The sequence below is a fragment of the Toxotes jaculatrix genome, chromosome 17, assembly GCF_017976425.1.
Source record: "Toxotes jaculatrix isolate fToxJac2 chromosome 17, fToxJac2.pri, whole genome shotgun sequence".
Classification (NCBI taxonomy): domain Eukaryota; kingdom Metazoa; phylum Chordata; class Actinopteri; family Toxotidae; genus Toxotes; species Toxotes jaculatrix.
The window spans coordinates 20,363,554-20,378,770 of record NC_054410.1 but is presented as its reverse complement, the minus strand read 5'-3'; the positions used below and the strand labels follow the sequence as shown (position 1 = coordinate 20,378,770).

The following is a 15,217-nucleotide window of genomic DNA, read 5'->3' as shown; positions in this document are numbered from 1 at the left end:
CTCTTTTGTCTTCCTTGCTGAAAGGGTCCATGCCTAGAGAGGTCAGTCTAAAGAGGCTCGTGTCAGTCTAGGTAGGGATTAGCAGGCGTCTAGCTACCTAGCCCTAAAGGATTAGAGTGAGTTCAGATCATAGATGAAGTGACATGAATGCAGGGAAAGTCATAAAGAATGGATTCTGATGGGACAGAGCCATTTTGCTGTGTGTTTTAATGCTAAATTGACAATGAGATGAATACAACTTGGACTGACTATTCAATCTGTTTGAGTTACTAAGACAAAAGGTGCCACGTAACATGGGCAAATGTTATTTGTTAGGAATTAAACACTGAGTAATTGAACAAATATGTCACTTGCTGATGGTAATCACATTATTCGTGTAAACACCAGAGAAGCACTCAGTTTCATATTATAGTTATATTCAGGTCTTTGTCGTTCGTGCAGCAGATCTGTGATCTGGGATTAAATCCTAAATCTCAAAGTTTTCACCTGGGGTGAACCCACTTGACATGACATCCTTATTTTAATGTTAAGCAGTTACTAGCTGTGTGCCATAACCTGAACTTGAGGTGCTATGGTTAAATGTACATACTGACTGATTAGCCTAATTAAAAGCTACAGCTTTATTTCTCTGCAGGTAGCAGAACGAGATGTTAACTTGGCATTTGCTCATTTGCCAAATCCCTTGAAAAAAAATAAAAAGGTATTTGGTCCAAGAAGGCACTACATTACATCTAAACAGAGATATGCAATTACATGTTAATGGTAGTGAAAAAAGGCCAACACCAAAAATCAATAAATGGTGTAGTTACTGAAAGGAAGCCAGGCCAGTTGCAATAAAAATATCTGCACAAATCACACCACAAAACAACACACTAAACCGCCTACAAAAACAAGTAGCAATTGTTCTTTTTCTCACATGACCCACTTCTTTCTTCTGCATAAATCCCACTTAACTATCGCCACTGAGTTTGACCACACTGCTAAATACTAAAACAGAACTGAGAGACTGGAACTGTCTGAGCGGGAAAGAGCAAATACAACAGAAAATGGCAACGGTGTGCTAGAGTCACACAGTGACACTTCTGACACAAAGTTGCTAGGGAGCCAAAGGTCAGTGGAAACTAAATCAAAGTCAAAGGTCAGACTGAGTGATCTAGAAAAGCACTGCCGCTTCTAGCAGACAAATGGAAAGACAAAACCGGTCATACAGTCAGACACTGTCAACTCGAGACGCTCTTGAGAAGAAACAGACCTGCAGTGTGGTTTTGGGTAGTTGCCACTTAATCTAACAAAAATTTCACCCCTAATCCACCCCATATCATATGTTTTCTAACACTGAATATCGTAGCTGACCATCCATCACCAGAGCCGCTCCCTGCATCTCCTTTTTGGGAACCCATGGTCTGATGTAACTCTCCCAGCTGCATCCTCAAAAGCTGACCACCAGCTGTTGGCCAGCAGAATGGTGCAGTCTATTTCAGAGCGCCAAGCCCAGACTGGTACCACAGCACCACAACACACTTCCATGCACTTTGAATAAAAACTGACTCAGGACATGTGACTGATGATGTCAGCATATTGTATGGAAACCCAATGTCGGTGCAACATGCAGATTGTTGCAAGGATGGAAAAGCAACACTGCATGTATATCTGTGCTTACTACAATTAGCTTTGAAACATTAAACTAACCTATACAAACAGTCTGACCTACCATTAGGTTTTCCCTGAATACGTACTGTCCATTCTGGGCAGAAAACCACCCACAGCAAACTGTAAGCACCACAGTATAACCACAGGTTACACCTCAAATGCATATGTATTATGTTCTATGACACTGACAAACATGCTGCTATTATGTGACCTCTTTTTTATAAAAGAAGAGGAGGAGGTATAGTCTCCCACTGCACCTTTACACACGGGCTCATTGTAGAATAAAGCCAGGAGCACTGCTCTGCCATTTAGAAGAGACATATGAATGACCGAAGGAGAGCAACCGCCCGCAGGAATTCACCGAACATGTCTCTCCGGTGGGCTTTAAGCAGGCCTCTATGTTTGACTCACAGGTATGCACTAATCAGAGCTGTCTTCTCAAACAAGATGTTGTTGTGTGTATATTTAAGTGTAGGGAGGGTCCAGGTTCAGAGGGGTCACTCAGCCTCCTATTACCCTCTGCTTAACTGCATAACAACACTCTCAGATCAACTTGTTTGACCCTTGAAGAATTGCAGAGAGGAATTTGATGGAAATTCAGCTGAACTCAAACTGAGCACTCCTGCACACAGTGCTCAGGTTGACACACTTGAAGAAAATGGTAGAAGTATCTTGGAAGATACAGAAGCCGATAACAATCTGCCCTGACGACTGCAGACCAGGATCAGCATGGTCTAAAGAGAAGATTAAGATTGACCTTAGTGCTCTTAGAGGAGCTAGGAGAGAGAGCCTTATATGGTGTGGTCACTGGGGCTGACTTCATTATGATCACAGGTCACTTTCAACACCTCATTCTTTCCCTGTCCATGAGAGACGTGTTAAATGTTTTGTCTGGTCTGGCTGGTTTCCTGCTGTTCGGGCTTTGAAGAATTGCATTTTGTAGCCTGTAGGCTACAGTATAGGACCATTAGGGCAGTGTGTGGTCTGAATGATGCAGCAAACACTGACTGGAAGATTGTGAAAAGCAACCTCCAGGTTTCAAATCAATTACTGCAGCGAGCCTGTTCAATCGACAGTGCGCCTTCAGACGGGGAAGGGCCAAAAATGGGAGTCTAAGTGTCACCCCAAACCACAAAAAGATGACATCATTCTAATCTACCAACTGCACTGCTGGCTCGGCTTTTTTCTCAGTAAACCCAGGGAGAGATATAGAGGGAGAGACAGAGAGACGGGAGCAATGAACAAAATGAGAAACACACTAAGAAGCCATAAACGGAGACAAGAAGTTTGCCCACGGAGTTTGGGTTTTCCTGGAGCTGTAACTGTGCCGGACCCAATTGGGAGCCGCCAGACACTGTCACAATTACTGAGCCAGCCGCAGACTCTCTTAAAAATACCTCTGTAGGGTTTGCAAGTGGCCAGCCAAGTCTCAGCAGCAATAATACAGTAGCAGTTGATCCTGAGGCAGATCTGGGTGGGAGGGGAGGAAGCGGATATTGCTGTGATGACTTACTACTGTATATCCCCCAAAGGGTCTGTACAACAACTACCAGGTGACATGGAAAGGGAAGGAGGGAAGCCTTTGTTAGGGTTAACCTGGTTAAACTGCACAGATAATATTATTTTCTATTAATCATTATGTGTAACTATGGGTAATAACAGGCAGATATGGAAGCATGTGTAAAGTCTACTGTGCTATATGTGAACAACTGTTGAGTGGCCTCAGTAACCACATGTTGCACCAATCAAAGGACTTACTCTCACCAAACCTTTCTCTACTCTACATCTCCTACCCTGGCCTCTTCTCTAACTTACTAAAATAAAAGTGTAATCATAGTGTATAGATGCTAAATAAAATTACTGAAAGTAAACAGATTGCTTTCTCTTATTTTGAAAATGTTGCACTGTGTCCCCAGATCTACAACCTCTGGCCAGGAACTGCACTATGTGGTGAAGTTTGTCCTTCCCGGCATGAAGGTGTGTAAAGGCATACGCACAGTCCACAACCAGCCTCCACCTGGATGCTTTCTCAGGAGGCTGTGAGTTATTGGGATAAAATAAAATGCCATAACAGACTTGGAAGCATGTAAACAAGATGGAGGGAATGCAAACAAGACTTGTGAACAGTCTAAATAGCTCAAGACAGACAGACTCTCATTTGCTGAAGGTGGAAAACTGCTCCTTTCAGATCAACTGTCTAACACTGGAAAAACTAATTTGCTATTGGAAACCTAAACAGGACATTTGAGCACATGGTTGGTTACACTTAGTTACATTTAGAAGCTGGTTTCTCACTGCAATTCATTCGCTGATCAATTTTAGGTCTGGAAGCTACCAGGAGGGTCTGGCCATGGTGAAACAGCACATTAAGTCATGCTTCTGTGGTGTGATTGTGTGGCTAAGCTATGGTATTTGTAGTGACGGCTGAAGTGCCGTGTCTGGCTGTCTCACCAGGGCAGGATCCAGTTCTTCATTCAATATCGCCTCGTTCTTAATGAGAGCCACGCGCTGAGCAAAGCGGCATGTGGAGATGGACTCCTGAAGAGAACAGTTTTTGAAAATGTCTTAATGTCTTTAGTACTCATTTGACATATTTGCAAAATGCTCATAATCTATATTTAATGTACAAAACATAGCTTTTCATTCATTTCAGAGACAAAATACTCTGTAAAACACTCCACAAGAAACACAAGAAACTATGTCATGTCTATTTCATGTCTTAAAAATGTAACAGAATATTGTTTTTTGCTTGGTTTAAATAACCAAAAAATCACCTATACTTAGCTTTTTGGCAGTCTAACAGAATACTGTGTCTGAACATAGGACTGAGGTCCCCATCCTTACATCAAGGTTCCTTTTGTCAATTGCCATAGTGGCAATCATGGTGGTCATGCAGTTGCCCCCAAGACTGTCCCGAAGCACAGACGTTAACATGGAGTTTCTGTAGGGAATATGGGAGCGGTTCTTCTCTGACAAAGCGATGATCACCTGAGGAAGAGAGCAATTAAAAGGACTGACAAAGGTGGAGCTAAGCCAATGAAAGGCCTGATTATAACACACAGTAATGTCTCAAAGACAATGCAATTAGTTTCTTTGACAGCATCCTTACTGTTCATGCAGTACTGGCAAGATGACCATTAATCACAGTCAAACATCTAAGATGAACTGAAGTGTGATTAACACGTAGCAGCTTGAAGTCTGAGTCAGCAGGATATGGATTAAAATGGGTGTCAAATCATTATCAGACAATGAATTTTCAAACGTATTCTATGCCTAATGGTTACCTGCTCCAGGTAGTGAAGGGAGAGGTTGATGTACTTGGCCTCAGTGAGCAGCTGCCCATTCAGGCCAGTCTTGCTAACTCTGTCCGATCCGGCCAGGTCCACCAGGTGGAGCTTGGAGCGCCGCAGGGTCGCTGAGCCCGGCTCACGTCTGCACAAGTGCACAGTGAAAACACAGTGGGAACGTGTGGATGCTTGGTTCATGGGAGTCTGGAGATGATAGAATGAAAGAAAGAGAGTGGAGTGGTGAGAGAACATTTTGAAAATACTGCAATGCTATTGGGATACAGTTAGGTTTGTGTGAGAGTATTCTGAATCTGGGTACACATGGTGGGAACAAAAAAAAAAAAGAAAAAAGGGAATTTTATTCGCCATCTGTGGTATTCTCATATTCAAACAACAAAAAACATGTTTCCTTTGATTCTTTTTCTTTTTTTTTTTTTTTGCTCCCACTGGTTTGAAGATCAAAGTCACAGTTACACATGGTGTGGCTTTACAAAAGCTGAGGTTGATTTTCAGATGGTCACTGGAACGGCAGAAGTCAGGTCGAGACCAGGAGGACTCGACGAATTAGAGCATGAGTCACTTTGCACAAACAAGCTTTATTAACTAAAGGAGGACGGGTCTCAGTGAGGACTCTTTGGGTCCTCAGTGAGATTCTTTTCCTTTGAATTGTCACTGATCTATGGTATGGACATGACTCACTTTTCCTTTCTGCTTGAAAACATTATCGTGGACATTCCAGGTCATTCATTCTAAAAAGGGGCTCTGACCCTGACTTGTTGTTGGCGTACATGTGCCAACACCTGCCTGTTAGGGTCATGACAGCTCATGACAGATCTTTCACAATCTTAACCCACGGCTGTCATCTCTCTCCTCGGTCCAAATTCCCTTCACTCTGCACACGTCCATGTTTGCTCCACAGGGTACTCCTTAACGTAATATGAAGCAGTCCTTCCACAGCAAGATAGAAATAGCTAGAGACAAAGTGTTTGTGTTCTGGAAATTGTTTTTAGTTTCACTATTAGTCATACTATTAACGCCAACCAACACCAAACAAATGCTGCTATGACCTTGATAAGCAGCCTGTAATGTACTTTTATTAAATTCCCAGTCACCCAGCAGGCCCTTTTAGTCTCTATTAGAACACATCACCACATGCAGATGGGATCAACTGTCGATTTTGCACAGTTCTCAGTATGTACAATGCATTTCTGCAGTTAAAAAAAAAAAAAAAAAAATTGTATAGTATTGGATGCTCATGCATTAAAAGTAGAAACAGTATATTGCTCGGTGGACACTCCCTTCTCTTTTAACACAAGTGACCGTTAATGCAAGTAAGTGCAGCAGAAATCCAAACCAGCACTCACAGATAACAGCTACAAGTTCTCAAATACACTGGCAGCTGCACATAGATAAGGACTGACTGACTGGATTGGCTCTTATGTGTCATTGTGTCCGTTTTACCAGAGCATTTATCAAGACTGAGCACCAGCAGAGGCCGTTTTTGTCAATTTTTGAGATGTGCCTTTAATGGGAACTTCATTTTGATATCATCATGCATGACATAAAGGTTTTTTTAGGAGTCCTAGAATAACTGTCAGCATTAAAGTGTACAGACAAGAGCAGATAAAATAAAGTATGTATATTTAAACTGTGTGAATGTGCACAAAGGGGCATTAAAATGTGCCTTAGTTGCGCAAAAACAGCAGGACAAAGCAACCTCATTGGAGTCATTCCCTTTACTTTCCTGTGTTCTAATTCAAACACATGCTGTCCACACACAGTGCTGAAGTGGGTCAGCATAAAGGGGCAATCTGGTGAAGAGAAGAAACAAGGATGCAGAGAAAAAAAAAAACAGATGAGAGGAAATGTTTCCCAATGAGACCGAAGGAAGGGTGAGGAGTTGAGAAGGTGTATTTTATTTCCTGTCCAATAAAAGTGTGGAGGGGATTGCCAAATCTCAATGTGAATGAGCTCATGGTGTGCTGAGTGTGAGCGTGAATGGATATGTCATCTTTTATCCACATGGCTGGGGGGCAAGAGAAGAAAGAAAGCATTACTGTTAACTTTATTTGTAGATCTGCGAGGAGAAAGGACTTCTGGGAGGATTCTGGCAGTGATAAATTGAGCATGATGGTTCTTTGTTTGCTTCAGGCTCAAGAGAAATCTTCTTGTGAAAAAGCCCCAGAGAGGGTGAGTTCACAGAAGTCTCTGTGTGGGTGGACTATGTTGGGGACTCCCTGCTGAACTGAGCACCGCCTTGACGGCCTGATAAACAGACTAAAGTAACATCAAGTTATATATTTCCATTGAAATATTCCCACAGATTTTACAGCAGCAGACAATGGGAGTGGTAAAACAGAATAAAGGCAATATTGTTTTGGTAATGTGTTTTACTTGTTATTTTCTCATAGACTACAAAAGTTCAGTGACAGGATAATAGCTATTAAACCCATTTCTGAGTTCCCAGGAAATTCCCTTCTGGATCCCATAACTATTTCATTTGCACTGGAGGAATCCCAGCCACATCACAAACTGACTTTCAATTGCTTGTCAAAAAATGAAAAGCAAGTCTCTGATTGAATCCTGATTATCCAAGTCACTTTTACTGTCTTGTTATTTACTTACAAACTAGCAACAAGAGTAAACAAGGTGAGATCAGTCCTTTGCTCCAAAGCTCTTGGTTGCAGAGCAAAAACCTGACCCACCACATGTCTCATCAGCATGGGGAGTCTGGGTGTCTGAGTGTAGAAAAAAAAAGGAAGAAAAAAAAAAAACACACCGCAACATAAACAGAAATTACAGAGAGAATGCTTGGTTTTACAAGGAAAAACAGGGTAAAAGGAACCACAGGGGACCAAAATAATATTTTAGAAGGGTCTTAAGGTAACTTTTAGAAGGCATATTGCATCTCTGAACAAAAACAAAAAAACACCACTTACCTCAGGAGTGGTTATCATTTTTGTATACTGTCCACAATCCTTTCTAAAAACACTGTATTAATGGTGTGTGACTTAAAAAGAGGATGTCATATCATACATTTCTGCTGAATCCCTATGGAAGCCTGTGTTCCCCCCTTTTCTTACCTCTGCAATCATTCGATTGGTGTCACCCAGGAAGAGGAGATTCAGAGCCTCTTCCTCATTTGCTGATTGCTGCAGTGACAGGTTCCTCAGATGGATATTCTGGTCATGATCCTCCATGATCATTACTTTTCTGGAGAGAGGGAAAAAAAAAAAAAACTTTGTGAGAGGAAATTCCAGCATACTAAATAAACTTGAGATTATTAATAAAAAATGGAAAAGCAGGACAAATCAAGTCAAAACCCAAATAATCCAACACTGAAGCAATTATGAAAAACCAATTATGTCAGTTATGTCATCCATTTTCCTCCCATTGCCTCGGCCTCGCTCAGCTCTAAATCCAAACAAACCACATCTGCAAGTCAGTGTGGGCTGCGACCCAGTCTGACACATGTGCTTTATCTCTCTGGGGGTTCATAACTTGATAACAGACAGGGCTCGCTTTTAAAAACAAACAGGTGATTGGTTTTTACCCGCATCAGGCAGACTGAAACACAGCGTGCTTGAACAGATGGGTTTGAAACGACTCCTATGATCTTACCGCATCATTTCCATCCCGCCACCAGGGTTGTGACAGTATGGCTACCGGATTGAGATGTCAAATAGGGTGGAATGACTGGAGAACATATGTAGATAATTGTGTCAACATGTGTAGGTAATTGAGGCTCTTTGATAGAGCACTATTAATCTTAATGTGATTAAAGGCTGTGTCTTGGCAGAATTATTTTCCTAAACAGCTCCGTCAACCCTGAATAGGATTTGATTATTGTATTTTTACGCAAATGTAAAAAAAATGATAGAGATTTTACATTAATTTACAGAATAATATACAGAGCATTTGAAGGGTTGGAACGCATGATGGAAATAATGCACAGATGGAGACAAGAAGTAAAACAAGAAAAAAAAAGTATAAGTGCAAGAATGTCAGAAGGAGGAAGGGATGGGAAAGAAGAGAAAGGGTACAGTGAAAGAGAGAAGCAGCCAAACAGTCAAAGAGAGAAATTTGTCAGTGCCACAGCTTCTCCTTGAATCAGCAAGTGTGGCCGCAGCATGGTTAACGACGGGCACTGTCTATTTGCAGAAGACTGTGATTTGTGGGTATCTAAACCTTGAGCTGGATCCTTGGAGAAAGGAGAGAAAAAAAAAACACTTAAATGGAACTGGTACAAGAAAATAGAGGACAAACACCAAAATGATGTAGTCCAAAGTCTACTTTGAGACGAATAAGTATTGAGTATGACAAAAACAGGCAAAAAAAAAAAAGAAATAAATAAAAAAGCACATAGACATACAAACCTCCAGACAGATGGGATTTATAATTACAAAGAAAGATGGATGCAAACTACAAAAAAAAAGCAGGAAAAGCAACAAAGGACAACAAGAAATGGGTGAAAAAAGAGGGCGATGGACACGAAAAACAATTTCCCTCAGACCAGCTGCAGCAGCAACCGACTACGACAAACTATTTCTCCACATGACCCTCTTGCTCTGCACTCCAGTGGCAGACTCTGCCTTCAGGTTGACCACATCCATTGCAGAGCCCCACAGTCTCATTATGTCAGTTGGCAGTTCGTAGTCGGGTGGTAAATACTAGAGTCTCCACATTTCACCACACAGTGACTCCAGGCCAGGCTGACAAATGGCTGTTGAGGAATAAGGCTCGGCTAAACCCACAAGTGTTTAGGAGGATAATGGACCCAGTGATGATTGGTCTTTTTTTTTACTTTACAATAAGACATGTACTCATTAGCGCAATTATGAAAAGTGAAATATACACTACACTGTGTCACTTTCTTTAATAATAACATTTTCTGAAGTAACTGCAGTCCCAAAAGCAAATTAAAAAAAAAAAAGCAGAACACTGACGGTAGGTCCTCCAGTCGAGAGGCTTCATGTCGGGAATCCAGAAGGTCATATCCCATCTCGTTGTAGATCTCCAAGTAGGAGATATGTGTAGTATAAACCACGCTGCTGTCCTGTGGAGAAAAAAATGTAGTATGTAAAATTGGACGACGCACGAAAAGATGACATTTGGCAAAAGCAAATGCTTAAATTTAGAATCAATGCAGCACATGAAAAAAAGAAACGATAGCAAAGAGATCCAGTCAGATACTAATTTATACTTGGATTGTGTGTATCAGTGTGTGTGGTCAGTATTTACCTGACTGAAGCATTCATACAGGTAGGAAAGGGTGCGAGGAATAATGCCGCGATCACTGTAACGCTCTGCCCCTCCTGTGATGGTAAAGGTCTTCCCACTGCCTGTCTGGCCATAGGCAAATATAGTACCATTGTAGCCACCCAGTACACTGCACAGACACACACACACACACACACAAAGGATGAACACTGAGAAACCCCATCAACAGTTGATCTTTATAAAGGCAAATGTATTTAACAACCACAAAGGTCTACATTATTAAGCACCTGCCTGAAATCAGTGGTCGACTCTCGGGAACATGAGCTCATGCACTGTATTTACTATAACCTTAAAGTAAACTTAGCTCACAAAGTTAAATATCTATTTGTGGCATCAAGCTCATCTCATTTTCTTCTTTTGTTTGAGTTATTCCAATGGGCAAATACACAAATTTTCTTCACCATTCAATTTGTTCTCACTGACCAATTGAGCACAGGTGTCAGAAAAAGCACATTTGTACAGTAAAGTACAGTAAATGTCCTTAGAACAGCAGTTGGGCCATGAGAGATTATGTTACTGTGAAATCACTGAGATCAGATGAGAGCATGACAAATGTTTTATGATCACGCCTGATTTTTAAAGAAGGCTAAATATATCCAACCAGGCAACAACAATGGGGCCTAAAGAAAACTGATTGCCAACAGTGCAAAGTAAAGCTTTAGCTAAAATACAGCCTCAGTGACATGACTGTGTAATGACTTGCAAAAAGCAGAATGCATCTGTTTGTCTGTAAATATAACCATATTCTTACACATCTGCATCACTTCCTAAGGCATCACCATCTTAATATGCAAACACCAAAGGACTGAGTGAATTGAATCTGACACTTCAAATCCACAGGAAAAGATGGCAGTGAGTGGAGAGCGGCTATGGCGACAGACATCTGCCGGTGAGGGAGAAATGTCTCGGAGTATGAGAGAAGGAAAGGGCCCAAACCCACTGGACTAGGCAGGGCCCCGGTGAATGTTGGTTTGGCACGGAGCTGCCTTCATGCACGTGCACAAGGCAATGGAAACCAACGGTATCTAGTTCTGTTTAACATCCAAAATGACGGTACTCATAAGAGGTAGAGGAAAAAAAAACAAAATGTCTGTTCTGTAGTCTTGGAAACAAACCAGGAAGAAATTGTAAAATGACAGAGGTGGCCTACGACCCACGAGCTTGGATAAAAGGTGAGGATAAACTCTGTGCTCTCTGACTTGCCAGTTGCAAGGAAAAGGATATCTTAACACTATACTTTTCAAGATGAATTATAAACGAACTTAAGCCTCTCACTTATTCTAATGGAACAGCCAACCCAGTATTTGAGCGGTGTGTGGGTTTCCCTTCCTGTGTGCTGTACAATTCCACACCCTGCATGAGAAGGGTCAGAGGAAAAAAACTGCATGTCAGTTTATATAAAACACGACGTCCACTCATGAGAATGGTGGTTGGTTCGACGGCCATTGGGTGTCCATTTAATCTAGCATGAGTCATGGCAGTGATTGGCAGTGGGGAGAACAGACACAGGCTCAGTGTTCAGCGTAATGTCTGTGCTAATGATGCGGGCTGGGCCCTGCCGCTGAGGCTTGGGCGTTTCCCAATGCTTGTTCCTGTTTACACCTCAGCTTTCCTGGAGATTGGCAACTCATCATCCACACGATCCCTGTTCTTCCTTTCTCTTCAGTCCAGTCGTTTGAGGTAACGGGGCTGAGGATAAAACTGAGCAGAACCCAGTTCTTCTTGGGGCTCCAGGTTTCACAGCCTTTTGAAATGGGATTACAATGCAGATACAGAGTTTGCCTTGCCAGCCCGACATCATTTCGTTGGCTCTTCCTCTCCTGGAGCTATTAATGCTGGTTTGTTTTTAAACTACTGTGTTGGGGTTGAAATAACTGGTTTCGGTTACACCACAGCAGAGACAGAGACTAGTGTGTAAGTAAACGAGTTAGAGCTTTTGGCTAAACTTGAAGCGAGCCAAGTATGACAGAGTACCAACCAAAACAACAACCTGACAGTTATTGCTAGTTGAGAGGATAGGCGCCTGCGTGCATGAAGCTGAGTTTCAGTGTGGTGACAGCAAAACTGCTGCAATTCAAAGTGACTCTCGACTAAACCTGAATAAATGTTTCCTGACTGCAGGGCCTTTAGATAAAACATTCTGTCAGTCCCAATCTGAATCTGTTTGGGATTTCCGTAACAACAAATGAAATTTCAAATGTTAAAACTTTGAGGAATTCAGAACATTCAGCAGAGGAGGGGGGCGGGGGGGCTGGCATTCTACTAAGAAATGTTTGACTGGGAAGACAGACTGGTCATGGCTGAATAGCGGATGAATAGTGTCTTCTAGGCTACAGACATTATAGTCATATCAAAGACTAAAAGACGCCAAGCTCAAATTGATATGGTAAGACATAGACTGGTTGTGACTGACACTTTTTAACCTGATGTTTACCATCTGCCACAACAAAGGGGGAACTGTTAAAAGGTTGGCTGGGGAGAGCAACCTAATACCAAAGTCAGTGAACCCATGTGACTCAGGTCAAATACATCCCAGACCTGAGTCAGCCAATCAAGACATCTCACCGTGTTGTTTATATGTCTCCTAACAGCCAAGATAATGCAAAGCAGTTGTGGGATTCCACAAATAGCCTCTATTGTGACTAAGACGACTGGAGGGGCTGCTGAGGAGATGGTAGGGCTAAACCGAGCCAGGAGGACAGCGTTTGGCGAGGAGAAACAGAGGAAGAACCTAGTTCACATAACTATAATACAACCAACATTTGATCATAGGAAATTCCAAGTAAAATCCCCCTTTTGTTGGCTGTTTTCTCTTTTGGACGTCTGTCCTGATTTCGACTAAGTCTGGGCAGGGGGTAAAAATCTTTCAGACACTGTCAGAGTTTCCCTTTGCTGAAATGCAGCTCAGAAGTATCTTAGAGGTAAAGAATCAAGGAACCGAATTTCATCACAGAGGCACAATTCTGCTAACTGAGAGACGAAAGCTGAAATGCAAATGCATAAAAAATGTTTATCATTATGTTTACTGTTTATTTTATGAATGCGTATGTAACTACATTTACATGAATGAGATTCATTTATATAAATCTGGCAGTGATGAATGGCATTGAAATGTCTGCTGATATCCAAATGTAAAGTTTCCACTTATCTAGTGTCCACCCGTGAACTTTTTATTGTCACACGGGGAAATCTGCTTCCTTAAACCATTATACTCAGTCTTCAACCATCAATTAACATTAATATTATCAATCGATCTTGAGGGGCAGATCCTTCTGCCTGACAACAGTTTAAAATGACTGAGCGGCTACAGTTTCCAGTATAGCTCTGTGTTGTGGCTTGAAAATGTTCTCACACTCATGATGGCACAGTGTGCCATGTTGCCTGCCAGCACAGTCCACTTAGTGGTTTAAGTATGTAAAGTACGCCAAAGATTACAGACACCCTCCAATTCCATCTTAAAGAAAGCTGAGCTTTACTGACTTCCTGTCAACAGGGCTGGCTAAAGCCTGTGTGGCCTGACCACAACACAGAGGGATGAGCACTGCTGGACACAGGTGGTCATTTCTCATTTTGAGAGGTACAGTATCAGTAAGGCTTTTACCTGTCTGCCACCGGTTTGGCGATGTTTTGAAAAATGTCTTCTTGTTTGACTGATTGATCAAACACTTTTTGGAACCTGGACAAAAGTGGAAAGAACAAAGGCAGTATGGTCATTGCACCTATGGGAGAACAGAACGGGTCAGAACATATATCTATTACTTCATTTACTACCATTACAGTAAAAAATGTATGCTGCTGGTTTATCTCAAACATCCGAGGCTCAACATAGTTACCCACAGCGGTACTGAACAAGCACAAAACGCAGTCGATTTAATTTCCCAACTGGATGAGGAGGAGTTTAGTCATTCTGTTTTCTAAAGCAGTCTCAACCCATCATGTTTTATCCCACAGAAAGATGAGAGAGATGTGAGAGAGGAATCCGCCCAGGAAGATTGTTAAATGTGGAAATTTTATTTCTATAAGGGCACAAGGGAACCTCCACAGGCTATTATAAGACTCTGTGGTTTTCAAAGGCTCTCAGTGTCCACTGCTGTCTGACTCCCTAACTGTGAATTTAGGGCTTGGAAGCGTGGCATGGGCCCTGCCCAGAGGGTATATAAGGCTGCAGCTTTCACCACCAGCATTAAACAGATGTTCTGGCTCTGCAGTGACAGAACTGCTGGATGAATTATTCATGGGAAAAGTTTTATGCAACCTTGAGATCTTAAATTCTGGTGGGCAACACACCTTGCTCTATGTATGTCGTCTTTATTCATTCAACATTTTTTTTTTTCAGAGTTACATGACTCTTGCAGATTTTAGCTTAACCATAATTGTAATCGAGAGATGTTTTCATCATCTGCAAGATTATTGCTTTTCCCAGTTTTAGTAAAACATAATAGACAGTAATTGTTTTGATGTTCTGCACTCACTGAAGACTGTGGCTATTTATACTGATAATGTTAAGACAGTACATGTGGATATGCATGCAGTCATACTTTTAATTAATCTAATTTCTGCTTCTACAAGACAAAACAGATCAGAGGTTTCTCTCAGGAAAGCGAGAGCCTTCTATGGTATTTAAGAGCTTTTGCTTCAATCACTACTCTACAGCGTCAATCACAAAGCAACGTATAGCCATTTTGTAAATATAAAAAAACAATGTAAATTATAATAGTATAAATACTTCAACGACCCCAACATTTGAATTTACTTAGGACAAATTAGTTGGCTGAATTGGGAAATAAAGCAAATGGAAAGCGCTCTCTCTACCTGAACTTATAGCGCTCCCTCTTGTTGTTAATGAAGCCATCAGCCAGGTCCCTGGGCACCACAAACTCCACAGAAGCACCTGTCTGATCCTCATTGTTCACAGAGTACACCTGAGGGAGCCAGAGACAACAGTAGAGTTAGTACCACACTGGAACAAGGCCTACAGGCTTCTGTCTATTAAAACAGGA

The 15,217-nt window shown here is 41.7% G+C and overlaps 1 protein-coding gene across 1 annotated transcript in view; it reads right to left on the bottom strand.

The window, feature by feature from the left end:
- The window catches only part of kif6 (kinesin family member 6), a 47,904-nt gene that overhangs the window by 31,155 nt on the left and 1,532 nt on the right, over positions 1 to 15,217 (bottom strand). Inside the window, exons 2-9 of the mRNA XM_041061028.1 lie at positions 15,030 to 15,139; positions 13,819 to 13,893; positions 10,179 to 10,326; positions 9,884 to 9,993; positions 8,021 to 8,150; positions 4,935 to 5,141; positions 4,495 to 4,638; positions 4,102 to 4,188 (exon numbers count right to left, since the gene is read on the bottom strand). Coding sequence (XP_040916962.1) covers positions 4,102 to 4,188; positions 4,495 to 4,638; positions 4,935 to 5,141; positions 8,021 to 8,150; positions 9,884 to 9,993; positions 10,179 to 10,326; positions 13,819 to 13,893; positions 15,030 to 15,139 — 1,011 coding nt within the window. The remainder of the gene's footprint in view (positions 1 to 4,101; positions 4,189 to 4,494; positions 4,639 to 4,934; positions 5,142 to 8,020; positions 8,151 to 9,883; positions 9,994 to 10,178; positions 10,327 to 13,818; positions 13,894 to 15,029; positions 15,140 to 15,217) is intronic.